Source organism: Rhineura floridana, chromosome 3 (assembly GCF_030035675.1).
Source record: "Rhineura floridana isolate rRhiFlo1 chromosome 3, rRhiFlo1.hap2, whole genome shotgun sequence".
Taxonomy (NCBI): Eukaryota; Metazoa; Chordata; class Lepidosauria; order Squamata; family Rhineuridae; genus Rhineura; species Rhineura floridana.
Genome location: NC_084482.1, coordinates 74133421 through 74151206, shown reverse-complemented (window position 1 = coordinate 74151206; position 17786 = coordinate 74133421). Strand labels below are relative to the sequence as shown.

General features: G+C 41.1%; 1 protein-coding gene across 3 annotated transcripts; it reads right to left on the bottom strand.

Moving 5' to 3' along the window:
• Window positions 1-1654: 1654 nt before the first annotated feature.
• On the bottom strand, window positions 1655-17561 carry LOC133382185 (resistin-like). 3 transcript variants are annotated; one of them, XM_061621859.1, is made up of 4 exons: window positions 17502-17561; window positions 6540-6687; window positions 2243-2320; window positions 1655-1936 (listed from the first exon to the last, which is right to left on the bottom strand). In XM_061621859.1, exons 2-4 carry the CDS (start codon window positions 6670-6672, stop codon window positions 1800-1802), a joined length of 348 nt encoding a protein of 115 aa, XP_061477843.1. In that variant the 5' UTR covers window positions 6673-6687; window positions 17502-17561; the 3' UTR covers window positions 1655-1799. The 3 variants fall into 3 exon arrangements, with proteins under 3 accessions (XP_061477843.1, XP_061477842.1, XP_061477841.1); XM_061621858.1 differs by lacking the exon at window positions 17502-17561 and adding an exon at window positions 8536-8618; XM_061621857.1 differs by lacking the exon at window positions 17502-17561 and adding an exon at window positions 7955-8119.
• Window positions 17562-17786: the final 225 nt, after the last annotated feature.

Here is a 17786-nt window from a genome sequence, read left to right as displayed (position 1 = left end):
AAATTGGCTTCACACTGATTGGCTGCAATCCTAAACGGGCGGAGTTAGACTGAGCTACGAAGTGCTGTAAAGGACAGATTTGTTTTAAAAAAAGATTAACAGTCGGGGGGGCGGCTGACGTTTTTGTGTAAATCTCGAGAACCGGGCAACCTAGAAACTTACTTTTTAAAAAAATTAAAGCTGAGAATCCGGGCCACCTAATGGGCTAAACGGGCGCTGGGTGGCATGCAAAGAATCCAGGTAAAACCCAGCTAACCGGGCAATATGGCAACCTTATTCACTAGGGCCCGCCCAGTGACTTCACTAAGGTCTGCCCCTCTGACACCATTCGGCCCCACCCCCCTAGCATCACTAGGGTCTGCCCCTGAAATCTCAGGTTTTGGGATGCTTCTGACCTGGCAACCTTAAGAGAAGCTGTTCACGAAGGAGCAGCAACCAGCAACTTGCAGGGTGGAATCTTTCTGCTTACCAGCTGGTAAGCAAAGTGATTCCTTCCAGCGTGGTGATAGTTGTACCCACCTGCTCTCAGCTGGGGAGAAGTAGACACAACATCTCCTCCTTCCCTCATCCCCCTCCTGACCATATTTTTAAGTTTTAAAAATGCCCTTAGCCTCGCCCCCTGAATAGCTTTGGGGATGAATGGGGGGTGGGGCAGGTGGCCCTCTCTTTGGGACAGTGCAGATTGGCCCTCCATGGGGCCCACAGATCAGGGCCACTGGATGGATAGGGAGGGCTGTATACAGCTCTGATTTCTATTTCTGGCAAGAGCTAAGCTGTCCCCTTCAAATATTGCCTGCTGTCAGGCCCAGAAACCTAATCCATTCCTTGGTCTGATGTCCAGTGAAGCATGTTACCGATCTTTAACAGCAATGTGGAGTATCAGAAGGAACTTTGGAGCTACAAGTGCTGATCTAATCTGGGCAAAACCTCCAGTTTAAAATGTGATTTTGGGTCTCATAGACTTGTGAGTAAACTGGGAGGGGAACTGTGTCATCATGATGGAGGGGACATGAAAGGGTTCCTTTGAAATGTAATTTCGGGCTCTGTTTCTACAAAATGGATTTTGAGATAACTTACTATGTCTAGGGAGATGTATGAACTGAATTCCTGTATTTTGGGGAAAACAACTTTTAACTTATTAAATCCTAAGGTGTCATAAATTAAGGTGTGGCTGGCATCATTGTTTAGTTGGAAGGAATATCCTCTGGCAGTATCAATTTTTTGAATTTATTAATTTATTATTTTTATTTTTATTTATTTAAGGAATTTTTCCTTATTGCCTCATAACTTATCAGTACGTCCACCTCTGGGGTCTGGAAGCATGTTCTGGTCTTCCTGAGATACAAACAAGTCAGAGGTGATGAAGGGCTATTTCCCATATTGCAACACAAGCAAGACAGTATGCCTAGGTCCACTGAAATGAACCAAAGAAAAGAAAAGGTCAAGCATCCTTCCTTACACAATCTCCAACATCTTGAGGCAGGACTGGATAAGACTCCCTGCCTGAAACCCTGGAAAAAGCTGCTGCCGATCAATGTAGACAATACTGACGCTGATGGACTGTTCTTATAATTCACAGCTGCCTGTGTTCCTAGTTTCTTATCTTTAGACAGCTGCTACTCCAGAGAGGTACAAAGAAAAGCACTAGAGACTGTTCAGAAAATTATACATGCATGTTTATTGAGCTTCGTTTATTGAGCTGGAGCAAAGAAAAGACTCAAGCACTAGACTGTTCAGAAGATTATAGATGCATGTTTATTGAGCCTTGAAGCTGGAGCCAACAGGCAGCTAAGGTACCATCAGCCGACAATACCCACTCTGCAGCACCGAGCAGAGGTCCAGTCTATCTTGGCACACTGGCAGTGGCAAGAAGTTTCTCCACGGATATCCCAGGAGCCACAAGCCATTCCACAGGCGCATCCAGTGGCCTTGTGACCTGAGAGTGGAAAAGAGAAGTTAGGGCAACAGGTGGCTTAACATGGTGTGGGGGATATCCACATGATGAGGCACCATTGCAATTGTGCTCTGATAAAGACTACGCTCAAAAGCCCAACCAGCTTCCTCTAGGTATTGGCTTATATTTAATACCCATATCTACACAAAACGAGCAGCGATCCATGGAAATGTGTTCAGCCTCTCTACCCACAGAGCAAATCCTCTCTTTGCCCTCTTGGCCTCATTGCCAATGCTTCTAATTTGCTCCCAGTCACTGCCCCTCTCTCAGCATAGCAAAGCATCTCACCTGAAGGGCAGTGGGCATCAGCACCACGTGCTGATGCAGTTGTGCAAATCAGCTCGGTCTTTGCCAGGAATGAAGACACTGCAAGAAGGGACAAGAGGGTTAGTGTTACACCCAATGCCACCCTTGCTCAAACAGAAAAGGGCCCTTTGTTCTTGCTGCTATTTAGACAGCTAGAAGCAATAAGGAATTCACTCTCATTCTCAAGGGATATACTTTGCACATTCACCCACAAAACAGAAATCCCACTCAAGCTTCTCTGAGTCATGCCTCCCTAGGCCAGGCTCCTGTAGGATTATCTTTGACAGCAGGTCAGGCCAGTTCAACCATGACAGAGGCTACACTGAAGCAAATAGATGTCATATTCCACCTGTCCTCCTGGGGTCCCATGTGCGTCTTGCAGAGGAAGGCAGGGAAAAAAGGTGGGAACTTGTATGGCAGGCAGAGAAGAGCTGCAGTGCCTGACTCCACAGCTACAAAATTGTACTAATCTCAGCTGAGTCTGATCCCCTCTGACATTTGTCACATGAATCTTTCTGGATTCCATAGGTGTTTTGTACATGCTATATATCAGGAGCACATGAAGATGTAAAATCTTGCACACAAATACCTGTGAAATGGTTAATGTTCACATCTCTTAAGTAGTCCTCTGGGCCAGAGAACAGCTATAGCTAGCATCTCCTACATTTCTCTTTGTTAGAACTCTCTGTTCCTGCTGTCCCTTGTTAACAAAATAAATAGTAACCAATAACCTTTTTTGTGTCCATGTGCAAGAAGACTGGGAGCAGAAATGAGTGGCTGTCTGGTGAACCTGGCCATTCTAGGAAGCAGATTTCTCCATCTGAGCCACAAGAAAACAATGCTAAACATTAGCATCGTCACTTTATCCTCCCCCGACAGAAGCTCTGTACTTTTAATACTGTACCTGCTAGGCAGGCAGAGATTGGTGCTGTTACCCCATCTCTGCATCTCCAGTCTGAGAAACATTGCAGCTATTACATTATCCACATGTCTGACAGTTGCTGAGTGCACAGCCTCTGTCTGCAGGTGGCGGGGGGGAGATGACTATCCCATTAAATGTACATGCATGGAAAATCTGTGTCTCCATCACAACTCTACAGAGAATGACTCAATTAAGTGAGTAACAGCATATTAATAGCAAACAGCATACACAGGGTTAACTGAATGTGGGACATGCTGCTTGTATTTAGAAACCCCTCTGAGTTCGATGGGCTTTCTTTGAAGCAAGTGTGCATAAGACTGCAGCCAAAGAGGCACATTTATTTTCAGTATCATTATGAGACCATGTGTCATAACATGAAATTATAACTGTGCAATTCTATCAGAAGTAGTCCCAATTGAGTTTACCAGGTTTTACTCCCCAGTCATGCAGCTAGGAAATTTTAGTCCCTGGACTTGATGGTCTTATGTTACCACTACCCGGACCTCCACTGCAAAGCACACAATTAACATTTCTCCCCACACCACCATTCCATGTTTTTATAACTGCTTCTACATTACTAGGGCCATATCTGCACTATACATTTAAAGCATTATGAAACTTTATCAGTCACGGCTTCTTCCAAAGAATCCTGAGAAATGCAGCTTGTTAGGGTACTGACAGTTGTTAATAAACCCCTATTCCCCTCACAGTGCTACAGTTCCCAGAGTGGTTTAACAATCTATCCCCAGGGAATTCTGGGAACTGTAACTCTGAGGAAAACAGGTTTCCTAACAACTCTCAGCGCCCTTTATAAACTACAGTTCCCAGGATTCTTGAGAGGAAGCCACAACTGTTTAAAGTGGTAAAATGTTTTAAACGCATGGTATGGATGTGGCCTAGGTTCGAGCAAAAAGACTCAAACAAAGAACAGTTTGCTAACCCTGAATTAAAAAAAAACACCTGAGGGTGTTCAGTTTTGCATTTTAAACTCACTTAAATCATAGCATCAACTGTTAATTATAAATTGGTCTATCACTTGTGCACTGAGGAAAGTGCCAACTATCCTAAGATAAATTCTGCTTAAATGCTATCTAGAAGAACAAGAAACTCAGAAATAGAGTTTCAACACTATTTAGTAAGAAAACACATCTCAGGATCTTACACAGTTATTAACTTCTCAATTTAGAAAGGATCCCAAGTTGAAACTAACTTCATCAAACAGTAGCAAACTTGATCTAGCAATAATATAAAGGTTTTTCTGGTATGGTAAGAACAGTGGAGGCCAGTCCATTGGGCTACTGAGGCACAGCCCTCCAGTGAGAATGTCAAGCAATTTTTACACCCTCCCCCTATCTCAAAGCCACACACTCTTTCTTGTTCCACACACATTTTATACTTCTATTTGAACTCAGAGAAGTTTTGCAAATATTTATGTCAACCTGTGTCAATCTTATGTGTTCTCTGGCCAATCAGCTCTCTGCACTGCTTAGCCAAAAGTGTGGCTGTGGCAAAGAGATCCCTTCTCTTGGTCTGCCTGCTTGTCAGCCCTGTTAGAAAGCTTCTGCTCCGTCTGTTGTTAAGACATCTGTCTATCTGTCTCTAACACAGGCAAATTAGGGAGGAGACTAGACTGCTGCAAGAGCAGTACTACATTTGCTAGTCTTAGACTATGTCAGAATCACACATTGGCTCTGGGTATGCTCAGATATATAGACAAATCAATGAGAGAAGTGGTGGTAAAGTACTCTAAAAGCAGGTTTGGTTTCTTCATAGGCAGGGGTGGGCCATATTTATTGTAGGGCACTGGGAAGGGAAAGGAGAGTCTTCTTGGTGGGAAATGGCCCCAAAAATGTTTGGCTAGCATCATAAGGTGTGTATGGGGGCGTCTGGTTTCTCCATGGGCCAAACTAGGCCTTTTTTATTGTCAGGGTGATGAAAGAGAAGATTCTTGGTGGCAAACCGCCCAAAAATGTTTGGCTGGCATCATAAGGTGTGTGTGTGTGAGGGGGTCTGGTTTCTTCATGGGCCAAACTAGCTCTTTTTATGGGGGGAAAGATTCTTGGTGGCAAACTACCTCCCCCCCCATTGTTTGGCTGGCATCATAACTGCGTGTGTGTGTGTGTTGAGAGAATCTGGGTGTTTTTTTTCATGGGCTGGACACTTTTATTGTCAGGGTGGGAGGAAGAGGAGATTCTTTGTGGCAAACAGCCCCAAGAATGGACTGGGCTGGACTGGACCTTTTTAATTTATTTTTATTTATTTAAAGTATCTGCAAATTTGACATGAGTTTATGCAAGATAATTAATCCTCATAGGGATAAGAGCAAGAACCTATTATAATTATTTTAATTAAAATAAAAAGCTTAGGAATGCTTTGAAGAAGACGAGATGTTTATTTTCTTTCTGAACCCAGGAACCCAGGACTGTCTTTCATGATGGGGGTTGGGGGAGAAGAGAACAGGAGAGTAGTTGATAACATAGATATCCTGCCATTGGTAATCCTATTAGCAGGGCATGTGTGGGGTTGTTGCACACTTCCAGCTCCAATTTCAACTTGAGTGGTGACGTGGAACCTCTGTAAATATGGTTGATCAAAAGGAGAAGGAATTTTGAGTTAAGCAAATCCCTGCTTCAAGTTAAGCAAATCTCTACTTTTATAAAAACCAAGAGACTTAAATATACTTTGTGTGAATGTCTTAGTCTCCACACCAGTGGAATAATTGAGGAACGTCCTGCTGCAGTATTCAGAACTGATCATATTGTGTGAAAGACTCCTTTTTCTAACAAATCGGCTTCTTGTTTTTCCCCACCTGCCATATTTTTTTCTCCGAGTGATAGGAACTTACAGTTTACAGGATTGGTTTTATTTTTTTAAAAAGCAACTCTGGAGATCTTTAGGAAATAACAGTTATCTATGATACTGCTGTGACAGCAGCCGGAATCCCTTCTGAACCCTAGTAAGACATTTTACAGTTTAGTTAGGTGCTCATGTAAAACTGGAATGCTTAAGTATCCACAGTATGTTTGCAAGAGAGGAGGATGAGGAGAAAACCAAAATTTGGCCACCCCCCATGACCTCTTTGGCCACACTCCCATAGCAGCAGTACCAGGTCTAGGCACCAGCAGTCACTGGGTAAGAGAGACATTTATGGTTCATGCTCTTTTTAGTTTACAATACGTGAGGACACTGATTCAGGGCAAAATATTGGTGACAAGACAGCCTTGGTTTCCCAGACCTTTAAAGCAAGCACTGTGAGTTTTCACAAGACAATCCTAGAAGAAATTGGGAATTTTACAATGATAATGGGGCATAGAGTTTCAAACATCATAAAAGGTCCACAGCCCCAGATCCAAATACCTGTGACATCAACTGATGACTGGATCTTCTGGTTAATTAGACTTTCAATAGCACATTTGATAGGACATTCTTGAGCACTTGAATATTTTGCAAACATCAGCACAGCAAAGAGCAGGAATATGGTGTATTTCATTATCCTAGTGCAAACCTACGTGCAGAGGAAAAAATGCAGCTATTACATACTCTGCCATGTCAGTCCATATGTATGGAGCCATGATATTCATTTCATATTATGCAAGATCATAGAGGCCACATGGGAAGGAGCCCCACTGCAGCAGCTACCCACAAAAGAAATACAAGGTGTCCAGGATTCTTGGTGGTGCCACTGCAGACAGAAATCCTGCTCTTCCTCCCACCCCTTTCCTCACTGGATGGTATTGCTTTGCTGGCTAGTTTAGGACTACCTGTGCCTGCCCACTACTCAAGGGTCTCAGCAGGCTGAAGTACAAGCTCTGTCATTTTCCATTGCTTGTGGGAGACTCTTTGAGGATGAACAGGGCTCTGAGCAGCAGCAGAGAATATGATTTGGGGTTTTCTTTAGGGATAGCTCTCTTGCTGCAGGATACAGAGCTTGAGCAATCCTGCACCAATGTCATTGTCACTAGGAGAGATCTACAACTACATGTCACCTCACCACTACTTTCATTTATGATGTCAGAGTTGCTTGAAATAAGACTGAGGTCCTCTTTGACATGCTACACTGCAGGAGGGAGAATCCTACAAGCCTGATCACAGGAAAGTGGCAGAAATCCCTGAACTGTCTGGGGGCAGTAAGGAACTGCTGCATACGGATGAACAAACTGAAACTTAATCCAGATAAGACAGATGTGCTCTTGGGTCATTTAACCCAGGGATTGTATGCAGCCTATGTGAGATGAGGTTGCACTTACCCTGAAGATACTGGTTTGCAGTCTGAGAGCGTTTCATAATCCAGGGCTCTCTCTCCCTGCTCAAGTGGCAAGGAAGAAGACATGTCTAACTGCATAATTCATATGCTAGGTAACATCAAGAACTACTGAAACGTGCTTAATGTGGGGCCCTTGAAAAGAGTTCAGAAACTCCCTGTGGTCCATAATGCAGTTGCCAGGCTGTTGTCTGGGGTTAGCCAGCTAGAGCCTATTACAATATAGCTTTCAGATGTCACAAAACTCTTCCTCAGACTCAATATTTAAAAAATGTAAAAAGGGGATAAAAAAGATGTTGCTGGTAGAGAGGGCATGTTCAAACCCCTGGCAATGAGACTATATGTACAATATGAGTTGGTGCCAAAATGAAGGGTAAAATAAATACAATCAATTGAGAAAGATGACCAAAGCATTTAAAAAACACTAAAGAAAATCAGTAAATTTTATAAAATAAACTATGTCATTCCTTATCATGATACTTATTAACATCTAAGAATTTCTGACCCCTACCTCTTCCTGATGGGTAGAGCCTGTTGCTATGAAGTAGTTGCTCTTCTGTTGTAAGCTACAAATGGAACTGAAATTGACTTTACACACTGTCAAGAGTATAGTGCTTTTCTGTGTGTATATCCTCCTGCTATGTTCTGTCCATACCAGAGGGTGTGACATAGCTGCTGGGTGTGTGATCATTTGCAGTTCCACACACATCTGCTATAATCCTTTGGGTGGGTGTCATTTATGACCCTGTTTTGTGTATGTGTGTGTGTATAAGACAGATCCAATGATTGTTTATAATGAAACACCATTTTGAAAAGAAGGCTGGTGGGGCAGAAGGGCATGTGTAATTCTTTCCTCACTGGGTGCTTACTTGTCATTTCTCTCCCAGTGGAGCTCCAGACTTATATTTCCTATGAATTATACATCTGGGATCAAGGAAGGAGAGGGAGAAAGCAAGTTGGAGAGCATTTTCTCAGTAACATGCAGTTTGCTCCTTAGACAAGTCTAAGAAGGAAATCAATGTACCCAGAAGATACAAAAGCCTGCCCACTCTTATTTCCCCCCATTACCTTGTCAAAAAAGCACATACTCACCTTCAAGAACACAAGTTTCTTTCAAGAAGTTTCATTCCCTGAGCAAACTACTTCCCTTTAAATACAGCAAAGTTGCAAAATCTCTCAGCTGATTGTTTTAGCCTTTCAAAAGATTTTAACCCCCGCAGGTGCACATAATACTCTGTCTACAACAGAAACACACACCCCCGAACACCCCCTTGCACAATAATCTTAAAAAAAAAATCCTTGTGGTCACAGAGAAGGAGGGGGGTATACCTATTGTGTAAAACTCTTGGTGATACAAATCTGTTGCTGTGAGGAAATTTGGCAACAGTTGATAATCACACTGGAATTGCAACAGTCCATGATTGCATGGTTATTTTGTGCAAAACACCCAAGGCCATGCAAACACCTCTCAGTTGTCAGGAAAATACATTTTGAAGAAAGTTCTAAGTGTATGCATAGATGTCATACATTTGAGTGGGGGCTAAACACAGGACACATTGATGTGGAGATATTTGAAGGGGGTAGGAGGCACACTATATTTGATCAACTAGCTGGGTTAGCCAGCTAGAGCCTATTACAAAGCAGTGATCTAGCTTTCAGATTTCACAAAACTCTTCCTCAGACTCAATATTTAAAAAATGAAAAAAAGGGGGATAAAAATAGATGTTGCTGGTAAAGAGGGCACATTCAAACCCCTGGCAATGAAACTATATGTGGTGTCGCCAAAATGGAAGGGAAAATAAATACAACCTATTCAGAAAGAAAATCAGTAAATTTTATAAAATAAGCTATGCCATTCATTATCATGACACTCATTAACATCTAAGAATTTCTGGCGCCCACTTCTTCCAGACGAGTAGATCCTACTGTTATCAAGCAACTGCTCTTCTGTTGTAATCTACAAAATGTAAATGTACTGCCTTCAAGTCGATTCCGACTTATGGCAACCCTATGAACAGGGTTTTCATGAGGCTGAGGCCCAAGGTCAGCCAGTGAGCTTCATGGCTATGTGGGGATTTGAACCCTGGTCTTCCAGGTCATAGTCCAACACCTTAACCACTACACCACACTGGCAAATGGAACTGAAATTGGCTTTACACTCTATTGAGAGTGCTTTTCTGTGTGTACATCCTCTTGCTATTTTCTGTCCATACCAGCAAGTGAGATATAGCTGTTGTGCGTGTGTGCGAAAGACAGACCCAAAATTTGTTTATCATGAAAAACCATTCTGAAAAGGCTGGCAAGACAAAACTCTTTCCTCACTAGGTGCTTACTTGTCGTTTCTCTCCAATGGAGCTCCAGATGTGTATTTCTTAGGATAATTATACATCTGGAATCAACGAAGGAAAGGGAGAAAGCAAGTTGGAGGGCATTTTGTATGTAACATGTAGTTTGTCCCTTACATGTCAACTCCCTTCCAAGAAGGGGATCAGTGAACTTTCAAAAGGTTATTTTCAAACTCATGTCATAACTTATGTATTATTTTTAATTACCACAATTTTTTAAAAAATATATAAAGTCAAACTGACTTTCAAGCTGAAGCTGAACCCTGATAAGACCGAGGTGCTACTTGTGGGGGACAAAAGAAGGTTGGGAGATGTTGACCTGAAGTTCAATGGGGTGAGTTTACCCCTGAAGGACCAGGTCCGCAGCCTTGGAGTTGTACTTGACTCCAGGCTGTCCATGGAGGCTCAGATTTCAGCGGTGAGCCGGGCAGCCTGGTATCAACTACACCTCATACGAAGGCTGCAACCCTACCTTCCTGCTCATCAGCTCCCCCTGGTAGTACACGTCCTGGTCACCTCTCGTTTGGACTACTGTAATGCGCTCTACGTGGGGTTACCCTTGAAAACGGTCCAGAAATTACAACTTATACAAAATGTGGCGGCTCGACTACTTACGAATAGTCGCCGCCGGGATCACATCACACCAGTGTTGTTCGATCTACACTGGCTTCCAGTTGTTTTCCGGGCCCAATTCAAGGTGTTGGTATTAACCTTTAAATCCCTATATGGTCTCGGCCCAGTTTATCTTATGGAGCACCTTCAACGCCACCAATTATGCCGCCCGACAAGATCAGCCACTCAAGGCCTTCTCTCAATCCCGCCGACAAAAACAGCTAGATTGGCGGGTACGAGAGGGCATTCTCAGTGGCGGCCCCCACTCTCTGGAACTCCCTCCCACAAGATCTCCAGCATGCCTCTTCCCTAAATGTATTCCGTAAAGCCTTAAAGACCTGGCTCTTTCAACAGGCCTTTGGGATCTCCGGGGAGGGTTAATTACTGTGACTGAAATGCCTCCTACCCTGTTTTAATATTGTTGCTGCTGTATTATTCTCATACTGTTTTTTATTGTATTATTGTATTTTATCTCATTGTGTTTTAACTGTTTTGTACGTCGCCTAGAGTGGCCTTTGGCCAGATAAGTGACACAGAAATTAAATTTATTATTATTATTATTATTATTATTATTATTATTATTATTATTATTATTATTATTATTATTATTATTAAACTCTTCATTTCTTGGAGTGAATTTAAATGTTCTCCCTAAACCTAACCCAATCTGAAACTGTGCAGAGTCAAAAGAAAATGACATAGATACTTTATTCAGTGTTCTCAAAACATCACCTCTACTAAGAGTTTAATTGGTAATTAATTGTATTAGTTCAACAGAAATAGCCTATTAATCAAATAAATCATTTATGAATAAAAGTTAACAATACGTATTTTAAAATGTTAACATCTGACAAGCTTCTATTGATATGTACCCAGAAGATACAAACGCCTGCCCACCCTTATTTCTCCCCATTACCTTGTCAAAAAAGCACATACCTTCAAAAACACAACTTTCTTTCAAGAAGTTTTGTTCACTGAGCAAACTACTCCCCTTTAAATACAGCAGAGTTGCAAAATCTCTCAGCTGATTGGTTTAGCCTTTCAAAAGATTTTATCTCCCCCCCCCCCACTCAAGTTGCACATAATACTCTGGCTACAACAGGTACATGCACACCCCAGAACACTCCCTTGCACAATGTTCTCACAAAATTTCCTTGTTTGGGTCAGAGAAGGAAAAGGGTGGGGGTATACTTATTGTCTAAAGCTCTTGGTGATGCAAGTCTGTTGCAGTGAAGACATTTGAAAACAGTTTATAATCTCACCACGGATATAGGACTGTCCAGGGACTTCCGGGAAGAGTGACTTCGCTTGTGCCTGCTTTTTGAGACGAGCTCTCGTCTCAGAAGAAGCTTTTTCAGTTTTAAAATCAGTCAGAACGTTCTTTTTGACTGGTAAAGATTTTCTCCCGGGCAGGGAGAAACATAGAGATTAACCACAAAAGCCTGTTTTTGTTGGGAGGACTGGATTTCATTAATTTATGAGAGAAGGTTCAGCCAACAATGCCGGACGGACTTCCAAACAAGCTCTAACTGATTAATGCGACACGTTTATCTTTTCTTCAAAGAAAAACGGACTTCAACAGGCAAGCATCCTTCTTTCTATTTTTTTTTCACTTGGTTTAAATTGTTGCAGCAAAAAGAGATTTGTCAATGAATCAGCTATAAAGAATTTCTGAGTGAGTTATAACTCTTCTCTTTTATTCACGAAATTAAGGAGGAAAGAAATTGAAAAAGCTTATCTTTGTTTTTATTGCAAAAAGCTGTCCTGGAAGTGCATTCTAAAGATACAAACGGAAGAGGGATTTCTATTCCGAGGAGGAAAAAAAATAAATAAATTTGATTTATGAACTTTGGAATATTATATGTCTGGGACTATTTTCTTTTTGGTCTATTTCATTTTGACGAACCTGCTTGTTCACGACGCCACTAACTGTTTTGATGCTGGGAACTAAATTTGTTTTGTATTCCTGAACATATAAGAGATAAGGCAGGCTGTTCTGTCTATACTGTGATGTCATCAAGCCTGGAATATTAACCCAATTGTTGCTGAAATAAGAAGTGGTTTTTTTTTTCGTGGTTTTAAGAATGGCAATCAAGAAAGTGGCTGAGATTCTGGAAGTAATTATGTTTCAGAAAATAATGGATGAGATTGAGATAACGAAACAAACCCTGAGACAGGGTAGAAAGGAGATGAAAATTGAATTGGGCAAAATGACGCAGGAGCTTAAAGAAATAGGGGGTCTTGTGAGAGAGGAGATTGATGAGATCAGAGATGAGAAAAGTAAAATTAAAGGGAAGATACAAGCCCTGGAGATTGGAACAAATGTGGGATTGGAAAAAGATCTGGAGTTTATGGATATTAGAAACAAAGTTTACTGTCTGGAATTCAACGTTGTCTCTGAAGAAATTAATGAAGATATTAGAGATAAAGTTATCAATGTCTTGGATAATTTTCTGGACTGGAATGATGTGATGGAGCTTGACATAGAAAAAATCTATGGAATTAACTACAGATATGTGACAATGGAAAAACTCTCAAGAGATGAGCCAGTGCATTTTGTAAAAAAGAAGAACAGAGATATGACTTTACAACAATATTTCAGCAACATATTCAGAATTGATGGCAAGGAAATATTTGTGATAAAGGAAATTCCCATCAGACTCTTATTATATGACTATGGCTACGACAGCAAGATTATTATGGGATACTGATAATGGAAGAATGGATACTGAAATTACTGGACTTAACAGGACTACTGAAGATGGAAGATGGAATTAATATTGATAATGGAAGAATGGCTATTGAAATTATTGGACCTAACAGATTTGATGAGATGGATTAATCGATATGTTTATTTGGACTATGGCTATGACAACAAGATTATTATGGGATACTGATAATGGAAGAATGGCTACTGAAATTACTGGACTTAACAGGATTATTGAAGATGGAAGATGGAATTAACATTGATAATGGAAGAATGGCTATTGAAATTATTGGACCTAACAGATTTGAATGAGATGGATTAATTGACATGCTTATTTGGAGAAAAATTGATAGATATATTTCTCAAAGAATTGAAACCTCTCTTTGACTTTTTGTGGAAAGAATAAAGTAATGTTTATGAGATTTGATGATTAATTAAGATTACTGGAGGAAAGTGATTTTATAATATAATTTAAGAGACAGGATTGCTATATATTGTAGACCTATAACTGATCTGCGACAAATCGGAAGTCAACATTTTATTTTACTGTTTAATTATTTTTGTTTTGTTTTGTTTTTTGTCTTTGAATGTTTTTTTATTTTGTTTTGTTTGTTTTATGAAAATTTGAATAAAAATTATTGTAAAAAAAAAAAAGATATAGGACTGTCCAGGTTTTCCCCGGGAACAACCAGTTTTATGATCCACTGTAAAAATGAGACTCATGTTCCACAATGTAAATTTGCTGACAATGAGTTCTTTTATGCAAAACACTGAAGGCCATGCGAACACCAGCTGTCAGAAAAATAGATTTTGAAGAAAGTCCTGGTTGCACGGATGTTATACAATAGGGTGGAGGCTGAACACACAATACACTGATGTGGACATATTTGAAAGGGGTGGGGGTACATTATATTTATTTATTCATTCATTCAACGTATGAGTTGCTTCATAAATGTCCTGACAACATACACAGTAAAATAGGCAGAATTAAATCAAACCATACAATGAAACGATTTAAAAAGTGAATAAAACCAACCCAGCAGTAGATCAGATCCAGCCATAAAATCCGGAAATGGACACAAATTAAAAACCCAGCAACCGAACTAACAAAACTCAGTCCAGCTACAAAAGCTAAAATACAAACCAAAAAAATCCCATTATTCTGCCAAGAGTAAAATCAGATCATATCAGTGATGTTAAAAAATGTTAAAGGCCCCTCCAGATTGGTGGGTTTGTTTGTTTTGGCAGGTGTATTCTGCAACATATCATTGACACAATAACAGTGAATAATGGTGGATTTATATTGGATGATCCACATAACATTCCACTTTATTAGTTTTGCAGTGCTTCCCCAATGTTATGGCATTCTTGCCGTCTGGAGCACAACAAAAGCAGAACAGAAAATAAACTGGAACATTTGTGGTATTAAAAGGTTCAGGATTTCACTAGGATGTTACAGGACAGGAACAGATTCAAAACGTTGTCTACCCTGAAACATTTGTAGGCACAAACATTATTGAAAGAGGGACTGCGTACAATCACCCTGATACCATCATAAGCACAACTGCACAAATCATAGTGCATGCATAATAAAAAGGAAGTCTGAGGCTCCTAAGAAATATTATAAAATCTGTTTTAAAAGGCTTGAGAGCACAAAAAAAGTCTTCAAAAGGCACCAAAAAGACATTGAAGTAGGTGCCATGCAAGCCTCTCCAGAGAGAATGTTTTACATACAAGAGGCCAGTACCAGAAAGGCCTCACTCACAAGAACACCCTCTGAATTTCTCAGGAGCACTCAGAGAAAAGACTTCTTTGATTATCTCAGGGCACAGGTGATAACATATGAGAGATTAACAATGTATAAGTTGAGTTGAGTTGAGTTTATTTACAATCAAATTGACCCTTCAATACAAAATAATATTACAGTATAAACAAGTATAAATGGGATCATTTTGATTTAACAGCAGAAAAATATATACTCAAGTAAAAACAGTATACAGAAAAAAAAACATTAAAACTAAATTATTGTACCTTTATTTTCCTACGTTTAATAGCAGCAGCACTAAATTTGGCAACAGCAAGTGTCACCTCCGGTTTATAATCACCTAATAAATAATCTAGGTAGAAAGAATCCGTTTTAGCTGGAAAAGGCGACAGAATAGGCGCAATTAATTCATATCTTATATCATGGTAAAATATACAACGAAGAAGAAGATGTTCATTCGATTCAATTTCTCCATCAGCACAGGGGCAGATTCTCTCAGAATATGGAGTTTTGTTATATCTGCCAAACAATACAGCAGATGGGAGTATGTTTAATCTAATTAGGGTAAAAGCCCTTCTATAGTTGGGGAGTTCCAGAGTCGAGAGGTATGACATTAAGGTGAAAAACTTTGGATTATGTCTTTGTTTCCTTACAAGGAGTAAGTGATGCTGGAAATCGATGTCTCTAAGTCGTTTGATTATCACACGAGCAGAATCATAGCCCAGACAGAAGATATAAGGCAGAGAAAAACCTAGTTTTAATAGTTTATCATGGATCATTTTTTCCCAAGGAGAACAAAATTTATCTGAAAGTACATGCGGAGCCAGACCTATGGGACTAAAAATCAATTTCAGCCATAATAATATTCTCAATTTCCATACTTATGTATAAGAAGAGGGGTTCCTGGAGGTAGCCCATTGCCCTCCAGATGTTGTTAGACTACAATGTCCATCATCCCTGGCCACGGGCCACGCTAGCTAGGACTGATGGGAGTTGGAGCCCAACTGCTTAGAGCCAGTTAACACTCTCAGCACTATGTTTTCTATCAAGTGAAGTTTCCTGACCATCTTCAAAGGCAGCCCTGCATGTAATGCATTACAGTAATCCAAAAGGGAGGCTCCCAGAGCATGTCACTGGAGCCAGGTCACATCCACATCAATTTAAGCAGGTAAAAGACCATGCTACTGAGGACACACGTCCCTTGACAATGATGGACCAAGAGCACCCCCTAGCTTCAAAACTCAAACCTTAAGAGTAGGGGTAGCCAATATATACTGCCTTTCTGAGGTTGCTGGACTCCAACTCCAGCCAGCATGGCCAACACTTGGGGATATTGGGAGGTGGGGTCCAGGACAGCATGTTGTCCACCCCTGCTTTAGGGGGAGTGCAACCCCCCACAGAAAAGGTTGTTTATTTGCAGTGGCGGATGGTGCCCATTGGACTGGTAGGATGGAAAGCAGGGAACCCCACTAGGTGGAACCAGAGCCAATGACAGGCAGAGGCAACTCATTCTAGTTTTGTCCCCATCTTACATACCGCTGAGTTCTAAAAGTGCAACACTGAGGCTAAGGAGGAGAAGGGTGCTGGTAGGCAGTGCCACCCCCTGGACTGGTTCTAAGTAAGAAGGCAGACAGATGACGGCTGGCTGCAGGCAGGCTGACGGTAGTGGCACAGTCACTGTTCTACCAGTTCCAGTGTGTCTCCCCCTATCTTCTGAAAATGGGGGGCACACGATGCTAGTCAAAGCCCACCACTTTTTACTGTAAAACCTGGTGGAAGCAGCTTGGGTGTTTTGTTTTTTTTAAAAACAGCTTCAAAGAGATTTTGCAACTGATTGGCAGATCAACCCATTCTCCCTCCAGGTGTGGCTAATGGAAACACTTTGATCTGGTGACTAGCGTCTTCATAGCCTGAGGTGATAGAGCAGTGCCCCATGCACCCTAACGGACCAGCCTGCACTGTTTGTTTCTTTTATTAAATTTGTTACCTGCCCTTTACTGTAAAGCCCCAGGGCAGTTTACAACAATAAAATAAACAATTATAAAACAAATAAAACAGTATACCTAACATCCAGATGGAGGAACCATCTGCTAACCATGCCTTGTCTGGATTGAGCCTCACTTTGTTAGCCCTCCTCCAGGTCCATTACTGCAGGCAGGACTGGTCGGGCACAGCAACTTTCTCACCTGGATCATTAAACATGCAAATATGTTCCCAAAGATGCCTCAGTGCAATGCTGAGATCATTGTCATACTGGGAACACTATAGTGCTGACAGCCAGTATGGTGTAGTGGTTTGAGTGTTGGACTGGGACTTGGGAGACCAGGGTTCAAATCCTCACTCAGCCATGAAGTTCACTTGGGCCAGCCATAATCTCTCAGCCTAAACTACCTCACAGGGTTGTTGTGAGGATAAAATGGAGAGTGGGGAGAACCATGTACACCACCTTAAGCTCCTTGGCGGGAAAAATGGAATATAAATGCAAAAATACAACAATAATGTTGATGAAGAGTTGGTGGTGGTGTGGGGTATACATTTACCAAACAAATGTCAGACTTGTTGAATGGAGTAAATTGGGGGGGGGGCTCTAGCGCATTTATAATACCATTTTATAAGGGATATTTCTTACTTATCTACTGGATGCTGCCTTGCAGTTTCTCCGGACTTTCAGCTTTCATTAAAAAAAAATACTTTTCTAGGTGGTCCGGTTCCCGAGATATACACCGAAAAGTCAGCCACACACACTCCGACTTAGTTGCTCTAATCCCTGCCCTTTCAGGATTTTAGCCAATATGAAATCAGGGTGTGATTGACAAGGAAGTAACTATAGAGCCAAAAAATTATAGAGTCACAAAACTTGCTTTTTCCTTGCAACTCAGAAAGTTTTCCCTGCTTTTCTTAAAATCTCACAAAA